Source organism: Bombyx mori, chromosome 3 (assembly GCF_030269925.1).
Source record: "Bombyx mori chromosome 3, ASM3026992v2".
Taxonomy (NCBI): Eukaryota; Metazoa; Arthropoda; class Insecta; order Lepidoptera; family Bombycidae; genus Bombyx; species Bombyx mori.
The window spans coordinates 9,679,793-9,698,038 of record NC_085109.1 but is presented as its reverse complement, the minus strand read 5'-3'; the positions used below and the strand labels follow the sequence as shown (position 1 = coordinate 9,698,038).

Here is an 18,246-nt window from a genome sequence, read left to right as displayed (position 1 = left end):
AACACATTTTTATATATTTTGTTCGTATTAATCAAAATCGCTCTATAAAAGTATCGTTAATATAAATTAACACCAATATATTAATATGCATTTTAGTGCAGAACAAAACAGCATCGATCTGTGTGCGGTAAGTTATGGGACTCGTTGCCAGAGCGATTATAGTGGAAGAGCCGCCGCAGCAACGTTGTCTGCGGGTGGTCGCCTGGCTAGCACCATGCGAAGCGACTGCTAAATGCCGCAAGAGTTGTGCTCCATCCCGCTTGCACCGCGGTGCTGGGCGCACTTCTCGCTCGCGCCGGCGCGAACACGTGTTTATTTGTATGTTTTATCCTTCGGCGGCTTTAAACCCAACCCACCCCGACCGCAAAGTGCGCTCCGCCGCCCGCCGCGCCCGCGCCGTCGCCGCCTCTCGCTCGCCGCCACGGCTGCCGCGGAGCGCACCGACTCGCCCGCGAAACTTTGTCCGAAGTCGACGGGCGCGGACGTACGTCGTGTATTAATAGCCACCGCGACCGTCCACCGCAACCGAGGGCGGCCCGCATGCCACGAGTCGCAACACGACTGTGATCCCGGGTGCACGCATCGCACCCCTCGTTCGTAAACACAACGCGTTTCGGGCGCACCGACGAAAACGGCTCTCACCCGATCGTCGGTTACGAAAAATAAAATAAAATGAGACGAGCCGAAAGCGAGAGTAACGTGCGTACGTCCGTCGCGTAAATACGCCGTCCACAAAAAGTTCGGCCGTCAGTGAAACTAGTGAAAAGTTTTTTCGCCGCGAACGGGGCAGCCACCCCCGACGCCGGAAAAATCGGCCCCTCACCTCGCGTCCCACACCCGCCGTCACCGAACTTTTCATTCACCGGGGAAAAAAGTGTGGCAAGGCCGCCCGTGACGTCACCGCTTTAAGTGGCCACGCGCCCGTTCCCTAGCAACGAGCTGTCATCTCGTCAACCCTCCTTGCGAAACTTATACAAGATAATCCACTTAATGTTTAACTATGACGCGATGATGAAGATGTTACGCGGGGACACTATTACAGAGCGATGAGTTTCTTTAAAAAGCAGTGTGTGTTGTGATGTAGCAATCGTTTGTAAAAAGTTGACTCTATGTGTAGCACACAGCGCGCACGGGTGTCTAGGATGCACCTGACGGGTGCTAACAGCGGCGCCGTGTCGCCAGACACGAGCTCTACGCTGCTCCACGAAACCTACACTAAGATGACGTCTGATATCCTAGCTGAGAGAACGTTGGGTGATTTTTTATCAGAGCACCCTGGCGAACTAGTCAGGACCGGTAGCCCTCACTTCGTCTGTACAGTATTACCGCCGCATTGGCGGTCAAACAAGACTTTGCCTGTGGCGTTCAAGGTGGTGGCGCTAGGAGACATCGGCGACGGCACGCTGGTCACAGTTCGCGCTGGCAACGACGAAAATTGTTGTGCAGAGTTAAGGAACAGTTCGGCAGTGATGAAGAATCAAGTCGCCAAGTTCAATGATTTGAGGTTCGTCGGCCGCAGCGGTCGCGGTGAGTGCTGAAGGTGCAGTTATGTGAATGAATTTTAGATTCTGACATTCTATTATTGAAAATGATAACATTACAGTCTGGAAAATCAATCATGTTACAGTCGATTAATCCTAAAGTGTCATTTGTATGTAAAATATATGCGGATTGTGTTAAACCTACTTTCTAGAGCTTTATTATGCTTAAAGACACAAAACATTCTTAGCGTTCAACATTTCAAACAGTTACTAGATGTTGTTTACATCCTTAACACCAGAATTTAAATACAAAACAAAACTTGTTATGTAGCGTAGACCCTGACATTGAAAAGTATACAAAACTTTTTCGACGCAGTTAAGAAAGTAAAGTGAATGTCAAATAAGGAGGGCGGGAGATTAGGGCGGCCATTTCCGCCCAATGGCTGTCCCGCCCTGAGAAAGTTTACTTTCTGCAGTTATCAGCGATAAGATTTGTTCGAAGTTAGAGAAAAAGAAAAAAGGTATTAAATAAATTCTAACCCCTATTTACTGATTACAATTTTTTGTCTTAATAGTCGTAGTAGGCACACGAAAATAAAAAAATAGATACAAAAAAAAAACAAATTTTAAAAATAAGTTCATGCAGATTTTTTTATCTTCTTAATCTTTCCGGTATGCGACGGTAAAAATTAACAACCAGCACAACTATATGTGGTATAAGAATCAGTGAAATACAATAAAAACATATACAATTTTAATACAAAAACTCATCCGAATATTCGGTATAACTATTCCAATGCCGGATGACTAACAATTGAATCTAATCTAGTCAAGATTATTAGCACCACATTGCGGCTCATGTTTATAACCTCTACAATTTAGAAGGTAGATTTATACTAATTTATTTTTTCCTACCTATTCACTGGCAGCCTAAGAAGCTATTTCAGCTACGCCCAAACGGAGGTATAAACTAATAGCAACTTAAATATATGTTTAATTTATCGTAATTTTACGATGAACTAAACAAAAAAAACAAGATAATCAAGTTTTCATTTTGACAGTGAAACACATTGTCTATTTTATTAAACACTATTTGAATATTATATTAAACAAGTTTTTTTAAAACTATGAACGCCAATCGTTTGCCTTTGAAAATCTGAAAGGTATAGGTTATCTTTGTTAACATTATCCTACTATAGTTGTCAGAAATATTTACGTGATGAATTTACCACATCCAGCGATTCGGCCATTGATGCGTTTTAAACCTTCGCCTCACCACAATACAGTCTTAACATTCTGATTGTTTTGTTTTGCATTATTCGAAAAAAACGATCAGACTTATGATATTCAAACAGCTTATTTAAGTAAAATGCCCACGATTTAGCCCCGTGATAAAAACACAGCGGTTTTTACTTTGCTTAAAGCCTTCTGTCAACAACCCTGCACTACGTTTTCTTTGACTAATACACATTAATAAAACATGAAATTCTTTTCTAATAAATTTAAACGAGTAAGATTCCTTGAGTCAGAAAATAATTTGGATGTTCTTTGTGAGTTATTTTTCAAGAATAAAGTGATTTATTCATTCTTATTTATTTACACTTCATCGTACTACATTGAAGCGGTCGTGGCCTAAAGGATAAGACGTCCGGTGCGTTCGAATAGAGCGGTGCGACAGTGCCTATGTTCGAATCCCGCAGCCTGATATCAATTTTTGTAATCAAATACTTGCTTCACTCATGTTCATGAATTCACGATGAAGGAATAACATTGTACAATACAAATCAAACCCGAAAAATAATGATTTGCCTAGTTATTGGTTGTAGGGCGTCTTGTGAGCCCGCATGAACTCCTCCACCCTTCCTATATCTAAACGCAGCAGTATTTTAATCTAGTTTGAAAGGTAGAGTAACTGTTGTAAAGTATAGAGTACTTAGAATTAGAACTCATGTCCCAAGGTGGACGGCGGCATTACGTTGTTGATGTCTATGGCCTCCGGTAACCACATAACACCACGTAGATCGTGATAAAAAATATATTAATATTTTTAAAATTTTTATTTTTATTTTTTATTTATTTATTATTAACATAGAAGTATAAACACAATCATAATGTGCATCCGTGCTTGAACTAGGTGTTAAAACTTGTATCTCAAGCAGCAGTGCTCCTTGTACAAAAAAGAGATGAAATAAATAAAAAAACATAAATTAAAAACACTTAAAATGAAGCCGTCGTTGCCTAAAGGATAAGACGTCCGGTGCATTCGTATCTTCCGATGCAACGGTGTGCGAATCTGGCAGGCGAGTACAAATTTTTCTAACGATATACATACCTTACAAGTGTTCAAGATTGACTTCCACGGTGAAGGAATAACATCGTGTAATAAAAATGAAACCCGCAAAATTATAATTTGCGTAGGTAGCTATTGGTGGTAGGACGTCTTGTGAGTCCACACGGGTAGGTACCACCACCTTGCCTATTTTTGCCGTGAAGCTGTAATGCGTTTCGATTTGAAGATTGGGGCAGCCGTTGTACTGTACAAACTAAGATATTATAACTCATATATCAAGGTAAGTGGCGGAATTTACGTTGTAGATATCTATGGGCTCCGTTAACTACTTAACATCATGGGCCTTGAGCTCGTCACCACCTACCTAAGCAATAAAAAAAAACTGCAATCACCTCACATCAACTTCAAACAAATCTCGTCGTAACACGGCTTGAAACTTATCAGTGATTAAAAACTATCATGTCATTTAAAAAGAGCTCTAATCACAATCCAATGTCTTAGAGAGGTCAAAATAATATATAACCTAAAATAACGAGTAGATTTTATTAAATGAAAATTGTTTTTAGTTTAAATTTCACTTGTACTTAAAGTTAGGGGTAGATGAGCTTAAAGAGAAATACAATATTAACTATGACTATCAAATTGTACAAAGTATAGCATTAGTACTACTAAACGCTAAAAGAGAACAATAAATAATACACGGATGGACTTATTTATTTATACTTTATTTCAATTTTTTTTAAACAATTACGTTTTGTTAGTAAGAATTACTTAAAATCTATGTTAGTAACTTAAAAAATCTAACACATAAATATCATTACATTTTTTTTTATTTTTTCCTAGTGCTTGCTGCAAAGGCTAATTAATCAGCAGTCCCTCGATCTTGCTCGATATGATTTTCAAAAGACTGTTGCCACTGTCTCTGATTCGACGCAATAACGGGGCACTTCTCTTCCGCATTATTGCAAAGAAGTCATAGGTGTGAGATGTCGCAAACATTGTGGATGCACTACAAAAGCGCGGCAGTAACAAAACCATCCTAAAGGCATTATTATATTGAACACGCAGGACATTGTAAGCTCTCCGCGTATATGTATACCCCGTGGAATCGAAAATTTGTCCGCTGCCCACTACTATCACTGTATTTAAAAGTTATCGTTGCCTAACTATATGAAAGGAGCTATATTCGTATTGATCCATGCGACTATGCCTGAGTACAAATCTTACAAGCAAGCACCATTTATTTCAAAGAAAGTATATACAAACGTACCAACCTCGCAATCACACGAATGACTTTTAAGATGAAAAAACAAGGCTGGAAAAAAGGTAGGAAACATCCTACTGTTTTCAATACGAACAGGTGCGCGCTCATTTTCCTGCCGCAAATCAGTTTAGTTCCTGTTCAAATAATATGACAAACATATTATATATAATACAATTGAGATTACAACCTCAAGTATCAAAATGAGTAGCCGTATTCACCCGTCTCTATATTTCGGTAGCTACACGTGTAAGTCAAATCATATACTTGTAGTACACTGAATAAAAATTAGATTTAAGCTTTTGTCTACAATAACAGATATCACACGACAAGTATTTAGTTTCCGCACAAGTAGGACTTTATCTATTGATTAACAACTGAATTATAAATGTGATATATCAACATTGTCTAAATGTACTTGTTAATTAGTAACTGTGTAATATGCATTATTTTTATTACGTAATAAAAACAAATATGATAACAATAAATAATATAATAACAAATATAATATTAATAGATTTTGAGAAAACGCTTTGTAAGATTTCAATTATTATAGAATAATTTTTAATGTGTATTTATAATAATATAAATCCTGTTCCGGAAACTTTTCATTCAGCACGTTATAATGTACATATGTATAATATATCATTGATATTATTATTTTATTTTCGGTTTTCGCGAACTAGTTTCTTCGGCTAAATCCCGAATTTTTATATTTACTAAAATTTATTGTATGTGTATGATTATATACTAAAATTATTGAGATTCGTTGACATATTTTGTATTCACTACAATAAAATTTTCCATACCTCGAAATAGAAAATAATGAACGCAAGATACAAGATATATACAAGATACAAGTACAAGTAGTTCCAATTATGAAAATATAAGTTTCAATTTAATTTCTTAAGCATCATTAAGAAGTTTAAAGATCTTTTAGAACTCAGACAGTGTTTTGTTAAAATCTAATTCAGGGTGTAAGGAAACGGTTCTTGAGACCGAAAGCAAATAATAGAATCTTAACAAAAGGGGAAAACCATGTTCATTTGCTAAGCTAAGCTTACTTGTTGTTTTTGGTTAGTGAACCCGTAATCTACAGCAAAGACAAAACTGTTAATTGTATTCCATTGCGTGCAGTGTAACTTTTTTTTTAATACTCGATGATTAATATTATACTATCCTTGCAGGAATATATGCCGCTACTATGTTGGCTATCGGCACAATGTTCATTACACCCAGTAATTAAAATTATTACGAGGGATTTTTTTATTGCTTAGATGGGTGGACGAACTCACAGCACACCTTGTTTTAAGTGGTTACTGGAGCCGATAGACATCTACAACGTAAATGCGCCACCCACCTTGAGATATAAGTTCTAAGGTCTCAAGTATAGTTACAACAGCTGCCTCACCCTTCAAACCGAAACGCATTACTGCTCTACGGCAGAAATAGGTGCGGGGTGGTGGTGCCTACCCGCGCGGACTCACAAGAGGTCCTACCACCAGTAATTACGCAAATTATAATTTTGCGAGTTTGATTTTTATTACACGATGTTATTCCCTCATCGTGGAAGTCAATCGTGAACATTTGTTAAGTACGTATTTCATTAGAAAAATTGGTACCCGCCTGCGGGATTCGAACACCGGTGCATCGCTCGATACGAATGCACCGGACGTCTTATCCTTTAGGCCACGACGACTTCAAATGTTTGTTCGTGAACAAAATGCTCGTGAATCTATGTTTGTCCTTGCTGGTACTTCACAGAAGGCTGTCATTGGAGCATTAACGTCCAATTCGTGGCATATGACTCGTTTCTATAAATTTAAATAATTCCAATCTAGCTCTCAAAGTTTGGTCTATAGCAGTGTGCTTTTTGAGGTTAATGTAGTTCACGTCACGTCAGTAGGTACAACCACTGCATGCGACGTTCATGGGTTTTAGGTTAACTTTAACTTCGACTCTATTTCTGAAGGTGGGAAAACTCTCATTGTGCTACCCATGAGCTCCTGTAGCATTAGCACTTACAATAAAACCAATCAATAAACTAACTAAACTTGGTTAATTTTATTAGTCACCATCCAACAGCTTTGTTATGCACTCTGCAAGTTCATGATACCAGCTCTATATTACTGTCTTAGATTGTATTGTCATACATCGTGATCAAAAAATGCATAAAATAATCAAATGTTACTAAGTAAACACAAATCAAAATTAAGAAATGAATTTTTTCATCTTGTACAACTTTACTTGGAAATCTTGTAGAAACTAAATGTTGACCGGTTTTTCTAATAAGTCGGATATTAACCAAGGAGTGCACATTACCAAATTATTGTTCCGCATCTCGATCAAAATCATTTGAAATTAGAAATAGAAAAATAATCTAAGTAACAATTGCGGGAATGTTATTTTTTATGTAGAATGGATTACGGGTGGACAAGAGGCCTCTCCAGTTTCACCAGGACAGGTGGGGCGAGCAAGGCTCAACCCGGAGGGGTATGATTTGCCAACAGCTGCCCGAACGCTTCCGAAGGAGACCTAACAGCTCAAGGTAAGCTGTCTACTACCGAATCAGAATCGCGACCTGCTGAGTAGATCCGGCGAGAAACTTCGCGGGCTTTGCATTCAACGTGTAGCGGAAGTGTTAATAATAAAAGATGTGTGGTTTCGTAGGACACCGGATAGGAACGAAGTTCCTTATTATAAAAATATTAGTTTTAAGTTCTATTCGAGGTATAAAGAAAATAATTATTCGGCTATACATTTTCTATTATTATGTTTTTATTGATAAAAATAAAAATAAAAACTACTTTACACTTTATTTTATTCACAATGATTAATAAAAAATATATAATAATAACATACATAGAAACAGCTATTTATATGAATAATAATAATAACCGTCATCACACTAAGATTATACATAAATAATAAAAATCTTACGTTACGGCCGTTTTTTCCCGGTTAGGGTACTCCTCCGCATCGTCCCATAAGGAACTTCGTTCCAAAATTAAAGCAATCATCCGATAACTATTTTTATTAAGTATAATCAATTAAACTTATTAATTGTAACATTGTTTCACTGTCAATTAGAATATATGACGTCATATGAGGCTAATCGTTCTATTTTAGAGTACATTCTTTGGTTCTGTTATGTTATCGGTAAAGGCCTGTTGACAGAAAATTTACCTAAAACAAGGATGGAAATTATCATTCCTTATTCTGGACAGGAATGACGACGTACGTAGTACAGATGCGTACAGCAGTGTTTCGTAATGTTTTGCGGCTATTTTTATTTATAAGAACGGTCCGAAATCTTATTCTGCAACAGACCCGTTATTATGAATTAATAAAAATTCAATACTCGTTTAGGACATAGTGTTTATTTTTATTTATTTTATTTATAACACTTAATGTAAATTTATATTGGTGGACTTAATGTCTAAAGCATTCTCTACTACAAGGTAGTGCAGAGTAAATAGTGGTAGGCGCAATGAAATTTTTATTAATTTACAAATACCTATATATACACTTATAGTGTCATATTATTCAAGTATGGAACACAATACAAAACCAATTGCAAAAATTTTCTTTGTATTCCATCTTCTTATTTCTGGCGAGTATTACTAAGATAGAGAAGTTCCATCACCTAATAAATTTCTGTGCTGAGACTAATAGCAATGTAGATGCATTTCTGAAACACATTTGTCTCAACATCTTCAGTTTGTTTATAGACGATTTTGTGTTATTTCAAGGAATTTAAATTGAACTTTAACATACAAAAAACGATCATGATCCTTTTTTCCCGTTTTTTTCTAAAGAAAAAAATGTGTTTTTGTCCAATAATAATAGTAATAGCCATCATCATCATAACTCCTATGAATATCTGGCAGCGAACTAATTATAACTTTGATGCTGAGAACGTCAAAATGTATTAGCAATTTTTTAACAAACAAATCAATTATTTTGCCATAACCTAATTCTTATTTTAAAATTATTAAATTATAATATTTTAACTTTTATTAAAAACAATAATTTAGTTTCTATTACCTCGTTATAAAATGAGCTGCCCATGTTTAAAATTTACTATTTTTAGCTACAAATCTATTTTTCTTTTTTTTTTCTTTAAACTATTATTTATTTAAGGCTTATGTAGTTTGAAGTATGCTTTATGCAGCTTAAGTATGACTTCTCCTTCTAAAGTATGACATGGATAACCGTGATTTTATTTTTGAACGTTTATGTACGAATTTCCCTTAAAATCACAATGACGTCTTTAGAGTTATTTTTAAGGCATTTCAGAAAAAATAGTAAATTCTTTTTTTTTACTAATTTTATGTCTACTTGGTTTCTATTTATTTAATGCTTATTCAAATATCCTCAAAAGGGTATCCTACCCGTATTTCAAACGGTTATCTATCATGATAAAAATTTTCGTTATAATATATCAAGAGATGTAACATACAGCGATCAGTATTTGAGATGAATGAATTGAAAAAAAAATCTGTCAATTCTTAGAAAGCATACATAAAGAGCGGAAAGTAGAATTCAACAGCATGAAACTATACATAGCACTAATAAGTGTTATGTTGTCCAGTAATAATTGGTATGTGTAATTATTTTAGTACTAATTGCAGCATATGTTTTACAACAATATTAATTTCTAATAAAGCTGTCAAACTCTATCAATTATCATCGTGCTCTGAAACAATAACATTAGAAGTATCAAGAGCAGCTCTCACTACACAAATGGCTATTAAAAAAAGATTAACTATTAGTAATGAAGGAAATCGAAAGACGAACTGTATTGTTCGAGTCCAGACGAACAAAAAGACGTCCAAATGAAACCGCAGGCCCAAGTTCCGCTTTACGCTCTAATCCAAGGCTATATTTTAGTGCCGTGCAAATGAAAAGTTAGTCTCGAGTCGAGTCGGCTAAGACTTCAAGAAACGGCCCGCCTTCTAGCCAGCAGCCAATGGAAAAGGTCGGGAAAACGACTTCTTCCGCGGAGGCGGGGCTCGCGCCGGCTGCGGTCTCACAGCCATTTCAATAAAAAATTCCTTTGAAGAGTTCTTTATTTGAATACATCGCGGTTTGCGCGGAACGAACGTACACGGAGATAGATCGTCTCGTTTCTAATATCGTATTTCCGATCGGCGTTCCAAAACTAAAAATGCCATTCCTTGTTTAAGTCGAAACGCTTTCTTTAGAAACAAAAATATTTATAGCGGTAAAATATAACAGAGCCTTCGCAAAAGAACAGCGCTGGAACACGCAAACACGACTGTAGATTGCGGCACGCATGCCCGTCACCCGTAACAGGCCTTGTCAACCATAACGCGGCCGCAGCGACCGACGCAGGGTTAACCGGCCGGGTCTACCAGCCCGGTTAGCCGCGATGGAAAACTACCATTTCATTTACGGTCGCCCCTTGGTTTCGGGGTAGTTGCGCTAACAGCACAGGCCGCAAGTTCCGTAACTATGCTCTGCGGCGTCACGCGGCTCAAACACGCTCTATTAATGACGGACGCTCTATAATGGTAGGATTTCCAAATGCACAATACACTCATATTTGATACTGTTTAAGAATCAGAATTTGCGTTTTATAATGTCCTGTTAAGTCTTCATTTTATTTTATATTTGTGCATAAACGAAAACCCATGACTTCTTCGCGCAATAAATGTTCAAGTACGACTGGTGCTTAGCAATAAAAATACTTATTACTTATCCCATAGCAGTAAAAATTTAATTAAATGAAATTATTAATGGTGGCAGGACCTCTTGGGAGTCCGTACGGGTAGGTACCACCACCCCGCCTATTTCCGCCGTGAAGCAGTAATGCGTTTCGGTTCGAAGGGTGGGGTAGCCGTTGTAACTATACTGAGATCTTAGAACTTATATCTCGAGGTGGGTGGCGCATTTACGTTGTAGATGTCTATGGGCTCCAGTAACCACTTAACACCAGGTGGGCTGTGAGCTCGTCCATCCATCTAAGCAATAAAAAAAAAATTTTTTTCGATACCATTTAGTTAGTTTTTTTTTGCATAGACAGTAACAACTCACAGCCACTATTGACAAATGATTGCAAGACACTATAGATGCTGCTCACCTTAATTTTTGAGTCTCATTTATAAGTACTAGTGGTCCCAGTGTAGTCGAAATTCGATTATAATTAAATGAAATTATAAGTTTGCACACTATTATGATTCTTTTATCAAAGACTATTACTTATATGTCTAGTAGGCATTTTACTAATCTTACAATAGATGGGCCGTCAAACTTAGATACAATATACATTACTCTTTAAGTGCTCCGAGATAAAACGTATTAGTATATTTGAACGAAACACTGAATGTTTTATGTTAATGCTCGATTTTACTACCAATCAAATTTTAGTATCGACTTTAATTAAAATCGAATCCTAAAGAGTAAACGCTAATAAACAGTTATTGCACATTCAGCGGCTTACAACTATGATCTTCTCCAGTGCTTCGAGTATCGTAAATAAATACGAGACAATCAGAACATCCAGAACCTGATAACCAATAACTTGTTATACTTATCAAATCTAAACTTATAATATAATCAAATCTAGACTTTGTTCTATGGTGATCACGGCCAAAAATAACTCGACCAACGAAACAGTCAGACATTTAAAGTTTCAAGTATACACAACTCATTCCTTTAAGACATTTTGAAAAGCTTTTCACTGATGGTAGGACATCTTGTGAGTCCGCACAGGTAGGTACCACCACCTTTTCTGCCGTGAAGCAATAATGTATTTTAAAAACTGAGAATTTAGACCTCTTGTCTCAAGATGGATAGCGGTATTTACGTTGTAGATGTCTATGAGCTCCGGTAACTACTTAAAAGCAGCCCAGTCATCAAAGCTCAATAAATACAAAAAAACGCCATGTATATTATATATCTAAACTATAAGGTATACTTCAGATACGATAGCGTCAAACATCTTAGCTTACACCGGCATATTAATTCAGTCCATTAACGTGTAGAGGCATTAACACGTTGTTACGTCCGACGCCGCTGCGTAATCGCTACGACTGCGACACGCCGAGGAGTGTATTTGACAGCTGTCAAATTGGATTGCATCCACCTATTAAGGAAATGTCGTTGTCGTCTGTGAACGTAAGACGGAGCTATACGGATATGCCCGCCCAAAAGTTAAAGCGATAATTTTAATCGTTCAATTAAAATCGGCTTGTGTTATTTTTAAAGAGTTTGTTTTAATCTTCAAATTACAATTATTATATTTTAAAAGTGGAACCAGTTTGAGAATTGCAACGTAAGCATACTGAGATAGGCATGCACCGACAGCGCTGCAAGTAATCATATATTTTGGTTTGAAGTTTAGGCCAACCGATATTGAAGTGAATTCCAACTTTAACCACGATGGATAAATAATGAATTCATGTCAATCCAATTAACTAATATAATATTTACAATAAAAAGACAGTTTAAAAATGCACACGGGAAAATAAACAGGCTAAAAAAAATTTATTTTTATTCTGTTAACTAATTTGTTTTTTAATAAAATACAATGGCATAGTTAAAATATTTTTCTTTCGTATACGTATTTTTGGCAAATAACATATGAGAAAATACTAGTCAAAGTTAAGTAATTGAGAACATTTGCCTTTGTTTATCGAAGGCATGTCCACGTTTTTCTTTCTATGAGAATTCGCTTCAATAGTTGAAGGTGTACAAACCTAAATGCTACCTGAAACTAGTCGTAGAGTGTTTTACCAACCACATTTATTTATTTATTTTCTAAATTAATGTAGTTTAAAGCTACAAAAACTACACTACTACACACTACACTAAACTAAAAGTTTTTTTTTTCAATTGTTAGGCCAATGTAATGACATCATTGAATTGACATCGTTCCTTTTAAGCAAAATGTTAAGACAATCCAACGACGAAGATGTTTAAAATTACGAGAGTAAAATCAAATTCAAATATTTCATTGGCATATCATATAAAATGTATCAGTAATCGTATCATAATTCATAATAGGAAGTTTGTTGGCACTGATAAACGTATAAATATGTACAAAATCATACGACAAACATCAAACGAATCACACGAATGTTTGTCCGAAGTGGAAATAGAGCCGATAACCTCTTGCAACGGCATTCTGGGGCGCTAAGTAACATGCTAACAACTCAGTCAAATATACAGTCCGCTTAATTCAAACTAAATCTATGCATATAATATACCTGACTAAGCAAATCAAACTAAATTCATTCATTCATTTATTCGTCAATTCATGGTGGTAGGACCTCTTGTGAGTCTGCGCGGGTAGGTACCACCACTCCGCCTATTTCTGCCGTGAAGCAGTAATGCGTTTCGGTTTGAAGGGCGGGGCAGCCGTTGTAACTATACTTGAGACCTTAGAACTTGTATCTCAAGGTAGGTGGCGCGTTTACGTTGTAGATGTCCAGTAACCACTTAACACCAGGTGGGCTGTGAGCTCGTCCACGCATCTAAGCAATAAAAAAAATGCAATGATTTCTCATCTTAAAAGCTAAAATTCACAGTACCTACATAAATACACACGAATGTCGCACGAATGAATACGATAGAGTTAAACAACTTCAAAAAACTTTCCTACGTCACTAAACGAATAAAAAGGTATATCTATTTTGTAAACACTTTTGAAATATCTTGATTTCGTGTTGAAATTCATCAGATACCTTAAAAAGCGTATAACAAGGCAAGTCTGTCACGGGCGAGGGTATTGCGAGCTCGTAAAATTGGTGCTTGCTATCGTGCGGGTCGTACATTAAGTAGGGGTTATTTATTTAGGCGCTGTTGGGCCGGTGGCGAGCCGCGCCTGGTACCGGTACTTCACCAGCGCATCACTCAAACACGTTTTAGACTAGGCAGTATTTAAAAAACACCTTTTGATGTGTTTAGGAAGTGATTCTTTCACTTCATTTCGGAATTATTATTTTTATTGCCCTTGTAGGCAAACGAGCATACGGCCCACCTGATGGTGAGTGGTTACCGTCGCCCATGGACTTCAGCAATGCCAGGGGCAGAGCCAAGCCGTTGCCTACCGCTTGATGCTCTCCGCAAGCCTCGTTTGAAGAAGGACATGTCATAACGCTCGGGAAACACTGTGGAGGGGAGCTCCATTCCGTAGCCGGATGGTACGTGGCAAAAATACCCCTGGAAACGCATTGTGGATGACCGCAGTGGCTCCAGGTTGTACAGGTAGTACGAATTCGCTAACGTTCCAAATTAAGTGTTACTATGGTTTGCAATTAACGTTCTTTCCATATCAAGATTTTTATTTCTCATAGATGAATAGACAATCTCTGGATCTCTCTCGACCCCAATGCAATATTAAATGATAACTCAAGCCGATATAGATGATAATGTGAATTCCGCCAGCAATATTGAAGTTCGAAGTTTCAACTTAACATAAATATAAAATAGTACAGATAATCATAATTATGTTAACAAAATAATTACAATCGAAGCCTGAAAACGATGAAAACACTTGTTACACGTACACTGCAAGCGCTCCTCGGTCCACGTTAATAAACTCGGATAGGCCACAACAAGCCGGTTGCGTGTAGGCCTCCATTTTTAACGATCCTCACCGCCGAGCCCACAGAAGTAGCCTACACATGAAATCACGTATGAATGAGACTTTTTCCACTTTTTTCGCTTGTAGCCGGCGGCGTACCACTCGGGGCCCCATTAAAGCTTACATGTCACTCTCCGCGGCCCCCACCCGGGGTGGCCGGTGGGCGGTGGAAAAATGGCGAAATCGGTATCGGGAGCATCCCGCGGCGAGCGGACGGCTGAACTCTCCACGATACGCTTTGAGGCGCATTCATTTAATATTAACTGTGGTTTTTCCGCAGATGGATTATTTTTATTGTCAGAGTTACGCCGTGATGAAGTGGTCAGGTCGCTGTTCGTGACGCGGTGTGATGAGCTGCGCACTTCGCGTTCGAACGAGAGTGTTTCATTCGTGAAATGCTATTGTCTTTTTTTTTTAAACAAACATTCAACTCAACGCTTATGTCTGATATATATATATATTTTTTTATTGCTTGGATGGGTGGACGAGCTCACAGCCCCCCTGGTGTAAAGTGGTTACCTGGTGTAAGGTGGTGGAGCCCATAGACATCTACAACGTAAATGCGCCACCCACCTTGAGACATAAGTTCTAAGATCTCAGTATAGTTACAACGTCTGCCCCATCGAAGGAATCGAAGGAAGAAACCGAAACGCATTACTGCTTCACGGCAGAAAGGCGCAAGGGTGGTGGTACCTACCCGCGCGGACCCACAAGAGGTCCTACCACCAGTAATTACGCAAATAAATGTTACTAACTGTACCCGTCCGCTTCGCTGGGCATTTAAAATTAACACTATTATTTCTCACCTCCACAAAGATTCTCATCATTAACGCCCCCGCAACTGGTGTAGGGAGTTCAACACTCATATAAATATTAGCCTATCCATTAAGTACATGTATTTTCTATATGGATACCAAGTTTCAAGTCAATCGGATGCATGGTTCAGTAGTTATAACGGAACATCCGTAAAAACCGCTGTAGATTTATATATTAGGATAGATTAATCACGTTAAAGTGGTATACAGTTGTTTGTTGTGGGACTTTTATGCAACATAGAGCGAACGAATAAATTGAATCGGACTGGTAGTAAATCTTTAACTTTTGTTAATCAGTGATCAAATTCAAACTGCAAAACTGTCGTTTGTCAGAAAAACCGGATCAACAGCGGTTTAAATTTGACTCGTATTCAGTTCCGGTGGATAGTTCATACACGGATGATGTTGTGATTCTATTAAAAAGGGAATTTTGAATGAAATAACTGTTAGGTATGGTATTTTCTTCGTTTTTCGCGAGTGATTGACATAATTAATACTACTCTTTCACTATATTATTTTCGTAATTTTGAATACTTTACAGTTATATATATATATATTGGTTCCAGTAGATTCGTAACAACAGGTGTACCTAGAATGTGACCAATTAGAAATAATAAGACCTTGGACAGTCTTTCTCTTAATCTTCGACATCATCCAGTTACTGATTTTTTTTCGTTTGGATTTACATGCCGCCTTAAATAGGTACCACCGCCCTGCCTATTTCTGAGTGAAGCAGTAATGCGTTTTGGTTTGAAGGGTGGGGCAGCCGTTGTAACTATACTGAGACCTTAGAACTTATATCTCAAGGTGGGTGGCGCATTTACTTTGTAGATGTCTATGGGCTCCAGTAACCGGGCTCCAGTAACCACTTAACACCAAGTGGACTGTGAGCTCGTCCACCCAACTAAGCAATAAAAAAAACTTAAGGTTTTAGTGTCTTGGTTGAGATGAATTATAATTATTAATGTTTTAAATTGAACGGCCCTAAGTTAAGCGCTTGTGTTAGTGACGTGCCCATACTTTTAAAATGCCAGAAGAATTGTGAACGAAAAATAATTTTATGAAAAAAAAGAACCTTTTTTTAGAAATGTATTTACGTAATTCTATTGTTACAGGTAAATCATTCACCTTGACGATTACGGTTTCCACTACCCCACCTCAAGTGACGACGTACAACAAAGCCATCAAGGTGACGGTTGACGGACCGAGGGAGCCACGTTCAAAGACCAGTTAGTATTGCTTCGTTATACAGGGTGTAATGAAATGTTCCCAAATCTATATATCACTACATAGTATAAAACAACGTCGCTTTCTCTGTCCCTATATCCCTATGTATGCTTAAATCTTTAAAATTACGCAACGGATTTTGATGCGGTTTTTTTTAATAGATAGAGTAATTGAAGTGGAAGGTTTGTATGTATAATAACATCCATTAAATAGTGGAGAAATCAAATAATAGAATATAAAATCAAATAATATAAATATAAATTACAGTTTCCGAAGCGAAGCGAGGGCGGGTCGCTAGTCTATGTATATAAAAATGAATTGCAGTTCGTTAGTCTCGCTAAAACTCGAGAACGGCTGGACCGATTTGGCTAATTTTGGTCTTGAATTATTTGTGGAAGTCCAGAGAAGGTTTAAAATATGAAAATGTTTGGAATTAAATAAAAATAATAATTTTGTTTTCCCTTTAATGTGTCCCCCGTCGGACGGATTCTTTTTGTTTGTTTTAAGTTTATTTTATACAAAAGCTTAGGTATTTTATTTATCGATTGAGGCACTACGAAGTCTGCCGGGTCAGCTAGCCTGAAATAAGTTTGAATTATTATATATTCTTCATGGTAAATAAAATATAATAATATAAATAATAAATAATATAATAATATATCTGGCCATAAATAATCACTACAAAAAACATTTGAATTTTAAAATCTGTCATTCATAATATATATACGAGTGTATTAAGAAATCAAAACTCTATTGTTATTGTGTCATAATAACCAGAAAAGCGTCTCCCATGCGCCTAGTGTACGGTATTTAAAAGTATTTCATTATATACAATTAGAAATTTTTAGCAGTACTTTTTTACGGTAACTTATATAAAATAATAATTGACTAAGCATAAATCTTTCTCTATTAAGTAAGTTAGAATTTCCGGTTCGCCCAATCTAAAGCAATCTCAACACTTAACAATTTACGGTAGACAGAGGCTTGGCTGTGCGCCTGGTATTACAGCTACTGACATCCATCAATAACGGTGACCATGCACCATCAGATCGGTCGTATACTCGTCTGCCTACAAGGGCTGTCAAAAAAGTATATGGTGCTCATACAGCCATCACTGCAATAAAAAAAAAAACCGTGTGGCACTCAGGGACTGCTGCGGTAAAGCTATTGCATAACATTTTTATCAACTTATGCAATTATAAATCGACAATAATAATTTAATATTAAAACAACAATAAAATAAGACCACGCTATATTTATAAACATTAACAAAAGCAAAACATTAACTGTCCCCTTCACACTCATAACCTAGACCGCGCAAGGGAGAGATGGGCAGATTTTTCATGATGTGCACGCGACAGTGCGACGTCACGCCGCGCGCTTATTCACAAACACTACACAAGCGCAACGTGTGAATGTGTTGAACGCGAGCTACATAGTAGGCGTAGTGGGGGTGTCAGGTTATTTTCGTTACGGAATTTCTTGATTCAGTCCCCGCGGTCAAAGCCCGCGATAAAATCTATGCAATAGCTTAAAAAATATTTAATAAGAAAATTTCA

At 37.2% G+C, this 18,246-nt stretch overlaps 1 protein-coding gene across 2 annotated transcripts in view; it reads left to right on the top strand.

The window, feature by feature from the left end:
• The first annotated feature begins 389 nt into the window (after positions 1-389).
• LOC101747141 (runt-related transcription factor 3) overlaps positions 390-18,246 on the top strand; it is a 33,467-nt gene continuing 15,610 nt past the window's right edge. For both annotated transcript variants that reach the window (XM_012695100.4, XM_004931782.5), the window contains exons 1-2: positions 390-1,527; positions 16,576-16,689. In XM_012695100.4, coding sequence (XP_012550554.1) covers positions 1,110-1,527; positions 16,576-16,689 — 532 coding nt within the window. In that variant the 5' untranslated portion in view covers positions 390-1,109. The remainder of the gene's footprint in view (positions 1,528-16,575; positions 16,690-18,246) is intronic.